This window comes from Myotis myotis, unplaced genomic scaffold (genome assembly GCF_014108235.1).
Source record: "Myotis myotis isolate mMyoMyo1 unplaced genomic scaffold, mMyoMyo1.p scaffold_m19_p_11, whole genome shotgun sequence".
NCBI classification, from domain to species: domain Eukaryota; kingdom Metazoa; phylum Chordata; class Mammalia; order Chiroptera; family Vespertilionidae; genus Myotis; species Myotis myotis.
This window is the reverse complement of record NW_023416315.1, coordinates 21219335-21236083: the sequence shown is the minus strand read 5'-3', so window position 1 is coordinate 21236083 and position 16749 is coordinate 21219335. Positions and strand designations below refer to the sequence as shown.

Sequence of the window (16749 nt, the reverse complement as noted above, 5' to 3'; positions counted from 1 at the left end):
ATTGTGTGGAGGATGTATCAATTTATTTGTAGTAAATTCTCATATTTTTAGACATTTAATAATTATTCATTATATTAATATTTTATTGAATTCCTGTAAAGTTTAAACCTATGTTCCTACCCGTTATTAATTTTATTAGAAACTCATGAAAAATTGCTACATTAAAAGCCATGTGCTTTTTAAAGGTGTTCATGAATGTTGCAAAAATCTGATTAGCAAGGTTATACCACTTACAGATTATGTAAGTCCAACTGTTTGTAAATTTGTTGATTTTGCTAACCCCATCCTAATATTAGAGTATTACAGTTCTTTAAGCTTTAACAATTTGAAAGATGATGAATGGTATTTGTTTGAATTTTTCTATTTTATTGTTCATGAGTTGAGTATTTTCGGTTTGCATACTAGCCATTTCTTTTTAAAAAATACCATGTTCATGTTTTTCTCCAGTTTTATTTATTTATTTATTTATTTATTCATTTATTTATTTATTTATTTATTTATTGTTTGGGGTTTTCCTTATTGATTAGAAAAGCCGCTTATACCAGTGGTCAGCAAACTGTGGCTCGCGAACCACATGCTGCTCTTTGGCCCCTTGAGTGTGCCTCTTCCACAAAATTCCACGTGCGGGCGCGCACGCACAGTGTGGTTGAAACTTCGTGGCCCATGTGCAGAAGTCGGTATTTTGTGGAAGAGCCACACTCAAGGGGCCAAAGAGCCGCATGTGGCTCGCGAGCCGCAGTTTGCCGACCACTGGAAAGTATTATTATTCCCTTCTTCACTACCCCTTTTTTCTATTTTGGTATATGAAAGCTGACAATATTTATATAGTTAGATCTAATACTGTTACACCTACAAAGATTTTCTCCACCATAACATTACATAAATGATCATTTACAATTCCTTCTAAGGAGCTAACAGTTTAACAACCAAGAATGGGTTTTACTTTTTCTGAGCTTACAGTATTTTTAGTACAGAGATGAAAATAGGAAAGTTGAATGAACTAGATTTTTTGAGCTCATAATGTCTAGTTAATAAAGGAAATAATTTTATGGCAATTTTAACTTTTAACGATATTTTTAGGCTTAAGGAATGCTTAATTAACTTTTCATTTCCCCAGTGCCTCATCTTTTCTATTTGCATATCAATATTTTTTAAAAACTTAAGTTTTACCAAAACTTAAGTAATGGTATATTAATATATTGGTTATTTTTTAGGTTAGATAGTAGAAACATTGTTTAACGAAAATTTTTTTAGTTACATCCTGGCTGGTGGGGCTTAGTTAGTTGGGCATCGTCCCATGCACTGAAAGGTTGCCCGTTCGATTCCTGGGCACATGCCGGTTTGTGGGCTTGATCCCCAGTAGGAAGTGTGGGTGAGGCAGCCAATGTATGGTTCAATATCTCATTGATGTCTGTCTGTCTCTCTCTCTCTCTCTCTCTCTCTCTCTCTCTCTCTCTCTCTCTCTGTCTCTCCCCCTCCCCACTCCCTTCCTCTCTCTCAAAAAAAAATTGAAACAAATTTTTTTGAGTTATAAAGTTTTTGAAATTATTTTTATTGGTGATTGTAAAAAATGAGGGTCAGTACTTCCAACTGGAGAGATTCTGGGGGACAAGAGCTTTCATTCTGGTCTCAGTCAGGCCATGAAAGCACTGAATATGTTGCCTGAACTTCCTATACTTCAGTTTACTTGTGTATAAAGTGGTATTAGTGATATTCAGTGCATAGGTTTGTTATATGTGTATTCTGTGAGGAAACTTAAGTCACATCCCTAGTTTTTTCTAGACATATGCTTTAAGTTCTGAATAGAAGAGCAATATTTAACTTAAAATTTTTGATTTGTTGAAATATGAGTAAAAATAGTTTCTGCTTGTATTTTTTAATTGAATGTTTTAATTACAAATATCCTTATCTGCATTTCTTCAGGAAGATACATTTTTCTTAAAGGAGCAACTTCGTAAAGCAGAGGAGCAGATCCAGGCAACTCGACAAGAAGTTGTCTTTCTGACTAAAGAACTTAGTGATGCTGTAAATGTGCGAGATAAAACGATGGCAGATCTACATACTGCACGCTTGGAAAATGAGAAAGTAAAAAAGCAGTTAGCTGATGCAGTGGCAGAACTTAAACTAAATGCTATGAAAAAAGACCAGGTAAAAGCAAGTTAATTTTGAGTTTCCATTTTGATCAAAACTTATAAGAGTGAGTTACGTTAAAATAAATCAAGTCAGATTCCTGATCAGAATTTTAAGTTTCCATTCATTTTGTTTAGTCATTGAAACCTCTTGGTTTGAAATTAAGGTATGCTTTAAGAAAAACTGCTGTAAGCAAATTCCTAATGGTTAATAAAAGCTGGTCTATTATTGCTAATTAAACTTTCTGATGTCAGGCATATATTACTTTGTTGGAATTTCTTATTTACTAGCTGCATAAAAGGTATTATGGTTATTTAACAGAGTAATACTTGCTCCTCAGGAGGTGGATTATTCTTCTCTAGTTTTTTAATGAATCTTAGTTGTAAGAATATAGAGCTGGATTTATTAGGAGAACTAATTAATATGGCCCTATAGCTAAATCTCCAAAATAAAAACAGAAGCCTGGCCCGTGTGGCTCAGTGACCTATGAACCATAAGGTCACGGTTCAAGTCCCAGTCAGCGCCCATGCCTAGGTTGTGGGCTTGGTCCCCAGTAGGGGTGGTGTGCAGGAGGTAACTGCTGATCAATGATTCTTATCACTGATGTATGTTTGTTTGTTTGTTTCTTTCTTTCTCTCTCTCTCTCTTTCTCCCTCCCTCTTCCTCTCTCCCTCTCTCTCCCTCTCCCTCCCCCCGCCCTCTCCCTTCCTCTCTGAAATCAATAAAAACATATTTAATGATAAAAAAAGCCAAAAAGAAAAAAATGAAAATGAAGTTTGAATTTACTACTGTTATGATAGAAAATTTTTATCTTTTTCTTAGAGGAGTTGTTTATTTTTTTTTTTAGGAAAAAACTGATACACTGGAACATGAACTGAGAAGAGAAGTTGAAGATCTGAAACTTCGTCTTCAGATGGCAGCAGATCATTATAAAGAAAAATTCAAGGAATGCCAGAGGCTCCAAAAACAAATAAACAAACTTTCAGACCAATCAGTAAGTATAACAGAATTCATACATAGTGAAACATTTCTTATCAATATTTTTGTTTGCAAATCAAATCATCATATAAAATAAAAGCCTAATATGCAAATTGACCAAACGGTGGAATGACCGGTTGCTATGATATGCACTGACCACTAGGAGGTAGATGCTCAATGCAGGAGCTGGCCTGCAGGCCCCAGGCCAGCCAAGTCTGGTGCCAGCGGGGCCCCCCTGATCTCCCCGCCAGTCTCCCCACAGATCGGCCCTGACCGCTGGCCAGGCCTAGGGACCCTACCCATGCACGAATTTCATGCACTGGGCCTCTAGTTTATTATATTAAAAATACCATTCTTTTTAATATAATTTACCTCTGCTTGATTTCAAGTCATTGGCCTAATACTGTAATGATTAAAATTTTTTTTTTAATCCTCACCAGAGGGTATTTTTTACATTGATTTCTAGAAAGAGTGGAATGGAGGGGTGCTGGGGCGGGGAGAGACATCAGGGTGAGAGAAACGTATGGTTTGGTTATCTCCCACATGTGCCCCTACCAAGGGCTGGGAAACGTGCAACTGAGTTATGTGCCCTTGACGACTGGGAATCGAACCTGCAACTCTTCATTTTGAGGGCTGACACTCTAACCACTGAGAAAAACTGTCCAGGACTGTAATAATAATTTTTTAATATCTGGTATTTTTATTTACTGGAGAACCAATGAAGGAAGCAAGGGCAATAGCAGGGGGAAAAAGAGCCTTCTTTTCACCATTTTCCTCTTAGGTTGATTAAATGTATATTTCACTTAAATATTCATTACATACTATCGAGTCCCAAGTCCCTCTTTGTGACAGTGACGTTTGTCTTTGGTGTGGGGTTCACCATTTACAAATTGTCATTGGTGAGTTCTTTCCTCCTATTCATATCCACTAGATTAGGAAGAGTTAAAAATCATCAGCTAATTGTTTTATATTCCATTTGAGGGTGGGAAGGCAGATTTAATAAAATCAATTATAATGCCCCTGCTTTGATGTCTGTGTGTTTTAATGTGGGTCCCCAAATTGTGCTTAAATACAAGGTTTTTTATGTAATGGAGTCTTGGAAGTGAAGAAACACATTTAAAACCCGCAGTTGAAAAGCACCACAGTTTTCTTTACTAACCACATTTACTGTAAAGACAGTTTTATTTTCTGTCTTTTTTGAAATCTGAAAGGAGACAAAAGAAGCAAGAAATGCATGAGATAAAGTAGGAAGGCTTTTGTAAAGAAAAAAAAATTACACTTTAACTATGAACCAAATGTATAGATTTTGGTTTTGGGCCTTTAAATATATTATGACTTTGTAGTAGAAAACTTGTGAGATTTCTACTTTGGTGGTCTTTTGATGTTTTGACAAGTAAAAACATAAGGTTTTCTCTTTTGTAATATGAGTAAAGTGGTGTGTGTAACTTTAGTCTTTGCTGGCTTTTAGGACAGTTAGTAGCTTTGTGGACTTTCAGGATTTTTTGATATGATTATTTACAGAATGGCTGAAGGGTGAAAATAGAATTCATTTAATAATTTATTGTTAACATTTTGAATAGGCCATTAACAATAATGTCTTCACAAAGAAAATTGGAAGTCAGCAGAAGGTGAATGAGGCCTCAATAAACACAGACCCAGCTACTACTACCTCTACTATAGGTGTAAAGCCACTATCTTCTGCAGGTAAAAATGTTTTAGACTTTTTGTGTAGTGTCCTGCCTTAAAAAGTATTTATACTTACTTATATTGCCTTATTCCAGGAGTAAGAATTTTAGGGAGTTTATAGAAATCTTTATAGTATATTTAAGGAATTGAGGCAAAGGGAAAGTAAGGATCTAAAAGTTAAAGTCATGCATGTGGTGAATATATAAAATGTGAGTGTGAACTAGTGTTTATCTTCATGAGAATATTCACAAGTGTTAAATGACCTGGTGTTTGTAAGCTCAGATTTGTATAGCTTTGGGCTATAGGACAAAAGCCAAGAATTGAATTTTTAATTAACATTCCACTAAAATCTATGGAATTTTGAAACATTTCTCGCACTTCAGTTCAATTCTGTTAGGGGGAATAACTTGTAAATCCCGGTTGGTGTGTCTCATCTCTCTCTCTCTCCGGCTGCTTTGGATCAGTAGGGTACTTTTCTCAGTGTACTTGTCAGTGGATAAGATAAATTTTTTTATTAGTTTATTAATTTATAGAACAGAATAGAGAGAAATAATGAATACATGAACAACATGTAAATTTGAATTAACTCTAGGATTTTACTTTTCCTCATTTTTTTTTTCCACCCTGTGTTAATGATTTAGCAATAATGAAGATAAGTACTAGAGTATCTAAAAGTATATTTCCACATGTAATGTTTGGGCAGTTGATGTGTTATACTTTTAAAATGTATTGTAAATTTCCTCTATTATTAAATATTTAATTAGCTTCAGCTGCTACAGAACAAGATCCTGTTTTAAATTTCTGTACGTCCTCTTAGTTACCTACATGGTGTTGTACAATATTTACTTAATAAAGACCTAGTGAATAGTGATGAAAGATTGGAAAAATGATTTAAAATGTTTTCTCAAAGAGTACGACTTTTCTGCTTATCCTGTCTATTCAGTTATATAAATTTTTGTGCCATTTAGAACTATTTTTAGCTAATTAAAAAAAAAAAAATGATCCTTTCATTACTGAACATGAACTTGGTTCTGGCCAAACTGACATTTAAAGACTTCTTACCTAGAGTTTATATATATATTATCCTACTTTGTTTGTTTAATGTATGAATATATATTTTTTAAGTAGGTGTTTTTCTTCTTCAGTATTCCATTTATTATATTTCACAGTATCCTGATCTTTAAGTTATTCTGAACAGGAAAATAATATAAAGAGAAAACTAATTTTTAATGACCTTATTTTCTGCCTTGTTATAGCCGAGACAGATTTTGACATTGTAACAAAAGGACAAGTCTGTGAAATGACCAAAGAAATTGCTGACAAAACAGAAAAGTATAATAAATGTAAGCAACTCTTGCAGGTAAGCTAGCCACCTTGTAAGTGAAAGACATATTTATCAAATGTAATGGCTTAGGTTACCTTTATTGTTTCGATTGATGGGCGTCCTAAGGTTTCTTTTTTATACAGCAGGTACATGTACTGGTATTTCGTTTAGCTGTTGAGAGGGCGTTGTTGTGTGTGCCTTTTCATGTAGATCTGTATGTAAAATCATGGTCCTAAAATTAGTTTTTGTTCACCTAACGTACTTCTCTTGATAATGGGCAAGTGATTGAGGTTGGATATTGTTTGTCTTATTATCAGGATACATGGAACTTTATAAAAGAGAAGTGCTCCTTTTACATTTACTGTAATAATAGTAAAGATTTCTACCAAATCTTAAAATGACCAGATTTGCAAAGTGGAAAGGGAACATTAATCAAATGAGTTGTTGCCTTTACAGTGTTACTTACTTTGATGATTTTAAACTATATTATTAAAATATTTCAGTTTTGTAACTGTCTTGGTAGCATTCACTTCTAGAGTATGTAAAGGACAAAGGAAAAATGCTTCTCATTTATATCTGATTTGGAGAAGGAGGAAAAGCTATTTTGTGTATGTGATTTTTGTTTGTTTAAATATTTTTTTGTGTCAGTTTCTTTGCATGTGGAGAGGAGAGGGATTATTTTTCAGAGCTGGAGAAGTGCATATATTAGCTCAAGGTTACTAGAGTAATTTAAAATATTTTATGCTACTGCCTTGTAAATAATATTAATGTGATTTTTTAAACCAGATTTTAAACTGAATGTTTATGTTGCTTCAGATGATCTTTCTTTCTGTGGAAGTGTTGATTAGTACAGTTTATGCTAGAGTTCAAAGTAGTTATTTATGATAAGGGACTAAATTATTCATTAAGTAGAAAACAATTCTGGATGAATATTAAAATTTCATCATGTACTATTGAAAGGAAGATAGATTGTTCCATGGAAAGTAAAACCTTCCTCAAGGTACATTATTTTCTTTTACAACTGTGTTGAAGTGCAATTGAAATCCAATAAACTGCACATATTTAAAGTCTGTAATTTGATCACTTTTGCCTATATAGTTGTGAAACTTACAACGTCAGGGTTCTCTTTTTTGTATCTGTTCGCAACTCATCCCTCCCTCTGTCCCCATCCCTGGGAAACTATTGGCTTGCTTTCTGTCACTATAGATTAGCATACTGTTTGTACAGTTTCTGTAAATAGAATCATATGGTTTGTACTCTGTTTCCTGTCCTCTTTCAGCATAATTTTTTGAGACTTGGGTATGTTGTTGCTTATATTGGTTCTTAACTCCTTTTATTGCAAGAATTCAAATCTTTACTATTTTAAAAATTGGGTTATCTTACTGAGTTTGTGTTCTTTATTCTGGCAATAAGTGCTTTGTCTCATATATGTGTAGTAATTATTTTCTCCATTCTGTAGCTTGCCTTTTCATTTCCTTAATGGTATTTTTAGAAAAAGTTTTAATTTTGATGAAGTACAGAGTATCAAAAATTTTTTTTACTGTTTTAGTCTTTTTATGTTCTAAGAAACATTTACCTAATTTAACTTATATTTTCTCTTACCTTGTCTTCTAGAAATTTTATAGTTTTACATACAGATGTATTAGCCATTTTAAGTTTATTTTTGTGTGTAGTGTGAGGCATGGTTTGTATAGTATGGTTAATCAGTTGATTTAGCATTCTTAGATGAAAAGACTTTGTTTTCTCCATTGACTTGCTCGAGTATATTTTAAAACTTTTCACCTTGAACAAAAATCTTCAACATGAAGTTGGCCACTTTACCTTTTTGTTGTGTTTGTAACTCCTCCCTTTTAACATCTGAGTTCCAGAGTAGAGCAGTGTATGACAAGTCAACCTAGAAGTTGTCTTGGTCTGGAAATCCCAGAGTTTTATTTATCAGTGTCAGGAAACAGTGGCACTAAATTTTTACTACCTTCCTTTACAAAAGTAATACATGGTTATTGTGAAATATGGTATTATAGGAATAAAGAATAAAGATGGTAAAAAGTACCATCATGACCCTGATACCCAGAAATGAGCAATTAATTATTTCATATTTTTCTATACAGTACTACATAGACATCATATAAAATTGTTAAACAACTTTTGAAACAAAGATAGGATTACACTATGTATTTTGTTTTTGCAACTTGCTATTTTCAGTTAATGAGTCTTGACATTTTTCTTTGTTAATTCCATTATGTGCAAATAAAGTGATTTATTCGATCTTCCACTGACAGACATTCGGTTATTTCAATTTTTATACTGTTACAACAATATACATTTAGCATATACCTTAGTATTTTTTTTATAATTTAAGTTCTTTATTGTTTAATATATTACACAAATCTCCCCCCCCCCCCCATTGTACCTTAGTATATTTGTGTGTAGATATTGGCTTTATATGGATTTAAAATCTTTTGGTAATTTAATAATTTTATTTAGGATGAGAAAACAAAGTGCAATAAATATGCTGATGAACTTGCAAAAATGGAGCTGAAATGGAAAGAACAAGTAAAAATTGCTGAAAATGTAAAACTAGAACTAGCTGAAGTAGAGGACAATTACAAAGTAAGTTTAATATTCGTATAACTTAAGGCATAGTTGCTGGTACTTTTGAAAATGTGTTATCTATAATTTTTATCAATCCAATGCACTTTTTATGTTTTATAATCCTCACTTGAGGATACTTTTTTCATTGATTACCAGGTCCAGGGATTGAGCCTGGAACTGAGGTATGTGCCCTTGACTATGAGTGAAATACTGTAGAATATGTTTTTGCCAGTGTAACATAAGCCAACAAATAAGCCTGAATGGTAAATGATATTTGTAAGAATGTTAGAAAAAAATTAGCAGGCTGTACAGCTAATTTATAAGGAAAAAGATATTTTTCTAAGGAATAAAGTGTAATCTTATATATTCTAAGATATATATGTGTATGTATTAGAGCAGTGGTTCTCAACCTTCCTAATGCTGCGACGCTTTAATACAGTTCCTCATGTTGTGGTGACCCCCAACCATAAAATTATTTTCGTTGCTACTTCATAACTGTAATTTTGCTACTGTAAACAATATGTAATTATATATGTGTTTTCCGATGGTCTTAGGCGACCACTGTGAAAGGGTCATTCGACCTCCAAAGGGGTCACGACCCCCAGGTTGAGAACTGCTGTACTAGAGGCCTGGTGCACGAATTTGTGCACCATTGGGGTCCCTTGGCCTGGCCTGTGGGATCAGGCCAAAACGGTCTCTCCGACATCCCCAGAGGGGTCCTGGATTACGAGAGGGCTCAGGCCAGGCGAGGGACCCCACTGGTGCACGATTGGGGCTGGGGAGGGATGCGGGAGGTTGGCCAGCCTGGGAGGTACTGCAGGAGGGCGCCAAGGCATGTCTGGCCCATCTTGCTCAGTCCCAATTGGTTGGACCCCAGCAGCAAGCTAACTTACCTGTCGGAGCGTCTGCCCCCTGGTGGTCAGGACATGTCATAGTGACTGGTCGACTGCCCCTTGGTGGTCAGTGCATGTCATAACGAGCTGTTGAGCAGTCTTAGCATATCATTAGCATATTATGCTTTGATCGTTTGAATGGACCAGGTGACCAGACACTTAGCATATTAGGTTTTTATTATATAGGATAGTTTGGCATATTTTTGTGTGTGACTAAATAAAGGAAGTTCTAAATTATTTAACTTTACTAAGGCATAACTAATTGTACCTATAATTTAATTTTGAAATGTAATATTCTTAACGACACCAAGAATTCCTTTAGGTTTCCCCTATTGGGATTGGAGCAGGTGGCACATTACAGTGTAAGGTAACTTTACTGGTAGTCCTTTTATTATCTTACTAGAGGCCTGGTGCACAAAAATTTGTGCACTCGGGGGGAGGTGGGGTCCCTCAGACCACCTGCTGGCTTAGGCCCGCTCCCCGGGGGATTGCGCTTAAGATGGCAATCAGGCATCCCTCTGGCAGTCCGGCAGCCCTCGGGGGATGTCCAGTTGCCAGCGGGGAGCAGGCCTAAACTGCAGTCGGACATCCTTAGCGCTGCTGAGGAGGCAGGAGAGGCTCCCACCACCACCACTGTACTGGCAGCCATCAGCCTGGCTTGTGGCTGAGCAGAGCTCCTCCCATGTGAGAGCGACTTGACCACCAGAGGGCAGCTCCTGCATTGAGAGTCTGCCCCCTGGTGGTCAGTGTGTGTCATAGTGACCAGTCATTCCCAGTCTTTCTGCTGTTAGGGTCAGTTTTCATATTACCCTTTTACTATATAGGATAGAGGCCTGGTGCACGAGTGGGATCCGGCTGGTTTGCCCTGAAGGGTGCCCTGGATCAGGGTGGGGGTCCCGCTTGGGTGCCTGGCCATCCTGGATGAGGGGATGATGGCTGTTTGCAGCTGGTCACACCCTCTTCATGGTGGGCGTCCCCACTGGGGTGCCTGGCCAGCCTGGATGAGGGGATGATGGCTGTTTGCAGCTGGTCACACCCCCTTCAGGGTGGGGGTCCCCACTGGGGTGCCTGGCCAGTCTGGGTGAGGGGCTGAGGGCCGTTTTCAGGCTGGCGGGTGACTGAAGCTCCCAACCTCTCCTTTTTTTCTTTTTTTTTAAAATTCTGGGATTTATTTACCTTCTATGGCTGTCACTGGAGCTGAGAGCCAGCTTTAGCTCTGAGGCTCGGCTCCAGCTCTGAGACCTTGGCTTCTGAAAGCAGGTATCTGGGTTTGTTTGGGTTCTATAATTGTAACACTGTTGCGGTCCTGCTCACTCCAGCTCTGAGATCCCGGCTGGCTGAAAGCAGGTTTCTGGGGTTTATTGAGGTTCTATAATTGCAACATAGTTGCTTAGAGTGCAAGCTCAGAGGCCAGCAGCGGCAGGCGGGAAACCTTGGCTTCCTCTATCACTGGAGCAAGGAAGCCTCCTGTTCGCTTCAGCTACCTGGCTGCCGGCCGCCATCTTGGTTGGCAGTTAATTTGCATATCTCGCTGATTAGCCAATGGGAAGGGTAGCGAAGTTACAGTTAATTACCATGTTTCTCTATTATTAGGATGTCAGAAGAAATTTTGAAACTTTTGTTTCATGATATTACTGTTTCTGAAATTCTTGTGGATATTTTCAATGGCTGGCAACTTCACTTACCACTTATAAAGCTGAATACTGAATTTATATGAAATTTTATTTTTGAAGATTGACAAAATGATTTGGTAAAGACTTATTGAAGCCAGTTATTTGTAAAGGACTATATTAGCTATTAGTCTGGTGATCTTTCATAAAGTAAGCTACAATGCTATTCTTAAGGAGTTTGTGAACTAGTAGGGATTTTTAGAAGTGTAAAGGTGATATTCACATTCACAGCCTAGGTTATCATCTGCAAACAATGGGGAGCTAAATAGTATTTTCACTTCATTAATGACCAAAATGAATATATTTAAGGTTATAACAGCTGGTAAAGGTGCTTGGCTTTTTGTTTAGTGCCCTTACCCTTATTTTTCACTGTTTACAGACAAGCACTCATACCAGACAAGGCAAACCGTGATGAATAAGTCGGAGTTCTTTAGGACTATTTTGAATTAAGAGTTAGACATATGGAGAAACCAGACCTTTGTAAGACCCAGTGGAGGGGAGAAGAAGCAGAGCTAGGAAAAGAAAGCCACAGCATTCTAAGCCAACAGATAAGCGTTGTTATCCTGTATAATAAAAGCCCAGCAACGGAATGGCAGAATGACCAGAATGACCAGTTGACCAGTAGCTATGACGTGCACTGACCACCAGAGGGCAGATGCTCAATGCAGGAGCTGCCCCTTGGTGGTCAGTGTGCTACCACAGTCAGTGTGCCGCTTGACTGGGTGAACGGCTGCTCCTGCTGTGAACCCTGGGCCACGGGCAGGAACCCGGGCTGAGATCGTTGACTCCTCACCCCCTAGCCTCCTCCTCCTTGCTCCTTGCTGCCTCCTCGCTCCTTGCTGCCACCTCTGGGCACCCGCAGGCCTCACAGTGCTCCCTCCGGGTTCGCAGAGCTGACCCTGGAGGCTGGGAGGCAGGTTCATGACCACCGTGGGACTGAGGCCTACTCCGCTGCCTCTCAGTGCTGTTGTCCCTGAGCCTGGCCCTGACTGGGTCCCCTGGAGGGGTGAGTGCTCCAGCTCCATTGAAGCTGCAGGACCAGGGAGCAGCCGCTCAGAGGGTGGGTCCACAGCTGCTTGGCTGACCGGGATGAGCAGCGCTCCCACAGTGGGCTGATTCCCGAAGGTCACGCTTCCCACCAGTGCATGGGATTTGTGCACCAGGCCTTTAGTATAAGTTTGGAGGTCAGAAGTAGAGAGCATCATCTGGGAACTGTAGTGGAGTAGATGAGACTTAAAAGACAGATCAAAGCCAAATTTGGGTGCATTTTGCTGTTCAGACTTTTCTAGGGAGAAAATGGACCCAACTAGAGTGAGTCTGGGAGTGCAGAGAGGATTTATAGGTGGGAAGGGTTTTTGAAGGCAAGAAAATGAGGTGGAAATATTCTTAGGATGAATTGCTACCTTCCTTGGTCACTTACCATTGAATAGGACATGAGTTTATCAAGGAAACCTTTGGAAGACATTCTTATGGGACAAACTGCTGAAGAGTAATCTTATTTGTATTTGTATCTATAATGTTTATGCTGTAGTAGATGAACAATGGGTGGTTGAATGAATGAATAAATGAATGAGAATCTGAAAATTTTGGGGAGGGGAGGAAGAAGTGAAGGGAGAAGCATTCTAACATAATTCCTAGCTTCAATCACAGTAGGCTCTGAGATTGATAATATCAATTAACAAAAATAAAATTAAAAAAATAGGAAAGTAGATTTGAGACATTTTGCCCTTGCAGGGCAGAAAGATAGCAGTGAAACATGTCTAACCATCAATTAAAAAGGCAGATTTGGAACTTAAGAGTGTGGCACATGAGTTAATGCTTGTGATTTATTCCCATGAGGGTTATAGTTGAAAGCATAGAAGAAAGGGAGTTTTCAGAGAGAATATAGAGAGGAGAAGCCAAAGAAGATACTTTGGGGAATAACGTATTTGTAATTGTGAAGAAGTGGACACACAGAGCATGAGAGAATGACAATGTTGGTGCAGTTTCATATAAAAAGGAGAGAAGTTTTAAAAGTAAGGGAAATTGGTCAGTAATGACAAGTAATTCACAGATGTAAAAAATAAGAACCAAGGAAAACATATGGATATGGTAATAACAGTATAATATTTCTTGAAGTTTAAGGAGAGAGTAGATAATGAAAAAATTAATTACAATTTTTTTTCTTTATTCAGCTTCAATTGGCAGAGAAAGACAAAGAAATAAATGGTCTAACTTCACATTTGGCAAACCTCTCCAGGGAGAAGGTATTGAACCATGCTCTTTAAAAAATGTTTTTGTATGTAATACAGCTTTATGAAGAGACAGTTTTATAGTTCATGTGAGGGTGGTTTTTTAAAAAAATAGTTAATGAATAAAGAAAACACTGTCGAGACTCTTAGATGGAAAATGTTTTTTTGTTAAGTATTTTAAAATATTTTACCTCATAGTTTGAGAAAATGCTTACATGTTGAAACTTAGCTTAGTCTTTATATTTAACAATAAAACAGATTTTACAATGTTCAAATTTAGGAAAATAGTAAAGAAATTTTAAAGTCTATATAATGTATTCATCTGGTTTTCTTTTGTAATAGGAAATGCTTTAGAAGTTGTTAAATGATTTATAGCATGACCTAACATTCAATCAGAGCATACCTTTGTATTGTAAAAAATGCTTGTTTGTGGTCCTTTTGGGGGGATGTTTCTATTTCCTTTTAGAAGTCTATGAAGATAAAACTCTTTTTATAATACTACAATATTATTTTCTCAACCCCTCACACCCCACTCCCACTGTGTTACATTTGCACACTGTGTGCAAAAGGAGTGGTGGGAAACTGCTGACATACTAATTTATGCCAAGGCAGTAGCATTAATAGTTACTGTAGTCATCCCACCCATGCATTCACAGTTTAAAAGAAAAAAAAGCTGCTTTATTAAAGTTTGATCCTGGGGTATACATCTTTTAAATATTCCGTGTGATGAAATGGGAAGTACCCCCAAAGCACTTCTGTTGCCTAATGAAGTACAATGGTTATTTTAAGGTAAAGCACTTGGGCAATTGCTGGAGTTATAGGCTGAACTAGCCTCTTTTTCATGGCATATTATTTCTATTTTAAAGAATAACTAATAGAATTTGTTTTTTTCAGACTAGGGTATATGGCAGACATTACTTGAAAAGAAATGAGTGAGCTTGTTACTTTAAGGAAAAAAAATTGATAGTATTTGTGTCAATGATAAAGTTCAATCTTTTGAGCAAACTAGAATTTTGGGAACCTTATATCTGCTATCATAAGCTCGATACTTCCCAAGGCTTACAGACTTACTAATGAGATTGGTAATATTAAAACTCTGAGGTTAAATAACTATTTAGTGAAATGTGTCAGCATTTGGAAGATCTTCATAATTCATTGAACCAATCTGTAGTTTAAGTGACCGATGATAATATTCCAAAATGGTACGTGGTAAAAAATACCAACAAAACACCACTCAAAAGTGCTAGATAGACCTCCAGGTTGGATGACATGACTGTGATAGGTGCAAAATTATGACTTTTCAAATCCATCACTTTCCTCCCTACATGTCCCTTGGCATTCCGTAATGAGGAAGAACCTTCCTTTGCCCTCATTTATGTTCCAGCAACAATTCTCTGACATCAGTCAACTGGATAGACTACAATTCAGTTCATCTTGGACACCAACTATTCAAGTTATTGCAGACCCAGTTAAGGGTTCAGCCCCACGTGCTCCCTGCTCCCCCTTCGATATTTTGCTAGAATGAATCACAGAACTCAGGAAAATACTACTTATGATTATTACACTTTATTATAAAGTTGTATTATAAAGGGCACAACTCAGAAACAGCCAAATGGAAGAGATGCATAGGGGCAAGGTGAGGATGGAGAGCTGCAGAGCTTTCATGCTCTCCAGGCATGTGGCACTCTTAGCACAGTGATGTGTTCATCAACTGGAAGCTCCCCAAACCTAGTGTAAATGCTTTTAATATGGCGTCTCAGTATACAAGTGTGATTAAATTGTTGGCAAAACAATTTAACTCAGTCTTCAACCTCCCTCCCATCTCTGGTGAGTGCTAAAATTTCTAGCTCTCTGTAATCATGTGCTTAGTCCTTCTGGTGACCAGCCCCTCCCATGAATCTATCTGAGGGTCCACCAGTAGTCATCTTGTTTGCATGAATTCAAGATGGTCTCAAGTTTAAAAGGACTTGTTATGAACAAGACACTCCTATGATTTAGTAAATTCCAAGAGTTTTAGGACTTGTGCCAGGAATTGGAGACAAAAACCAAATCGATTTTTTTATATCACAAAGTCTGTATATGTATGTAAGTATATATGTCTTTTTAATTTTTTTTGAGGGCCTGTGTCTATCCATCTCTATCTGCGTACCTACTTTCCTGCTTTCCTACCTGATAGATAATCATCAGTATAAACTCTTTTTAAAAAGTCAGTGGATTAGAATTTGTTACTGTTCTTAATTTGATGTTCCATAGTCCTAGATTTGGTTAGGGAGAGCACCTTCAAACTGTTTTCTGATATGTCTAGGTATCAAAAGAATGCTTTTGGTTTTTTGAGCACTTCATTTCTTTACAACACTGCAAGATAGTCTAGCTCCTCTTATACATTTCTTACCTCATCTTTGGATTGGCCATTGTTTTATAAGGAAAAAGCTCTGGTCTCACTCTGAAAGCAGTTATTTCCTCAAGGAGGTGTGATTCCTTACTAACGTAGAAATCAAAACAATGGCCTAGGTGTGCACATTTTTACTGGTTTTTATTGCTTCTAGATTCTTTCAGTGGACAGAAGTAGGAAACATTTACATTTTAGATAAGAGTTTTAGTCCAGGTTCACAGGGTTCTTCCTTGCCTTCCTCGATTGCTATTTGTACACCTTGTCCACAGTAAGAATCCTGGCACTGAACAGTGTCAATATATCTATTTACTTGCTAAATCCAGTAATCCATGTAAAATAGTTTCAGAATTGCTCGCACCATACCACTATGAGAAGGAAACCTACTAAAAATAGAATTCAAGATTGTTTGCAGTTTTTTGTTTTTGTCCACTAGGCTCTCAGTATATTGTGTTCATGTGTTACTTGGCATTAGTTTTCTCTCCCCCTCCCTCATCTTTCTCCCTCTCTTTCACTTTCAGTGTGTGGTAACACAAAATAGCAAGTGGGTTAAAAAAAGACTGCAGCAATTAAACTGTGGATTAAAGATAATTAAAGCAATAGGAACACAAATGAAGAGTAAGAAAATTTTTATTTCTGGTATAAGTTTTGGTCAGCTGTACTATAAATTTAAAATGATGATCAAATCAGATGTGATAAGTTGAATACATATATTCAAATGCTTAGGACAGCTTTTTGAAATACGTATTTGCTTTTGTTACCAGCATTCGGATTCTTGGGTTCCCCAAGAGAGAAATAAATCAAAAGGAGGTCCTAGAGAAATTTCCAGATTTATTAAGATTATTTTCAAGCACAA

At 37.1% G+C, this 16749-nt stretch overlaps 1 protein-coding gene across 6 annotated transcripts in view; it reads left to right on the top strand.

The window, feature by feature from the left end:
- The window catches only part of TAX1BP1 (Tax1 binding protein 1), a 63216-nt gene that overhangs the window by 24903 nt on the left and 21564 nt on the right, over positions 1-16749 (top strand). For all 6 annotated transcript variants that reach the window (XR_004970831.1, XM_036327755.1, XM_036327754.1 and 3 more), the window contains 6 exons: positions 1924-2148; positions 2978-3124; positions 4689-4812; positions 6051-6154; positions 8603-8728; positions 13448-13519. Coding sequence is in view for 5 of the 6 variants with exons in the window: in XM_036327755.1 (XP_036183648.1) it covers positions 1924-2148; positions 2978-3124; positions 4689-4812; positions 6051-6154; positions 8603-8728; positions 13448-13519 (798 nt within the window). In the remaining variant the exon portion in view is untranslated. The remainder of the gene's footprint in view (positions 1-1923; positions 2149-2977; positions 3125-4688; positions 4813-6050; positions 6155-8602; positions 8729-13447; positions 13520-16749) is intronic.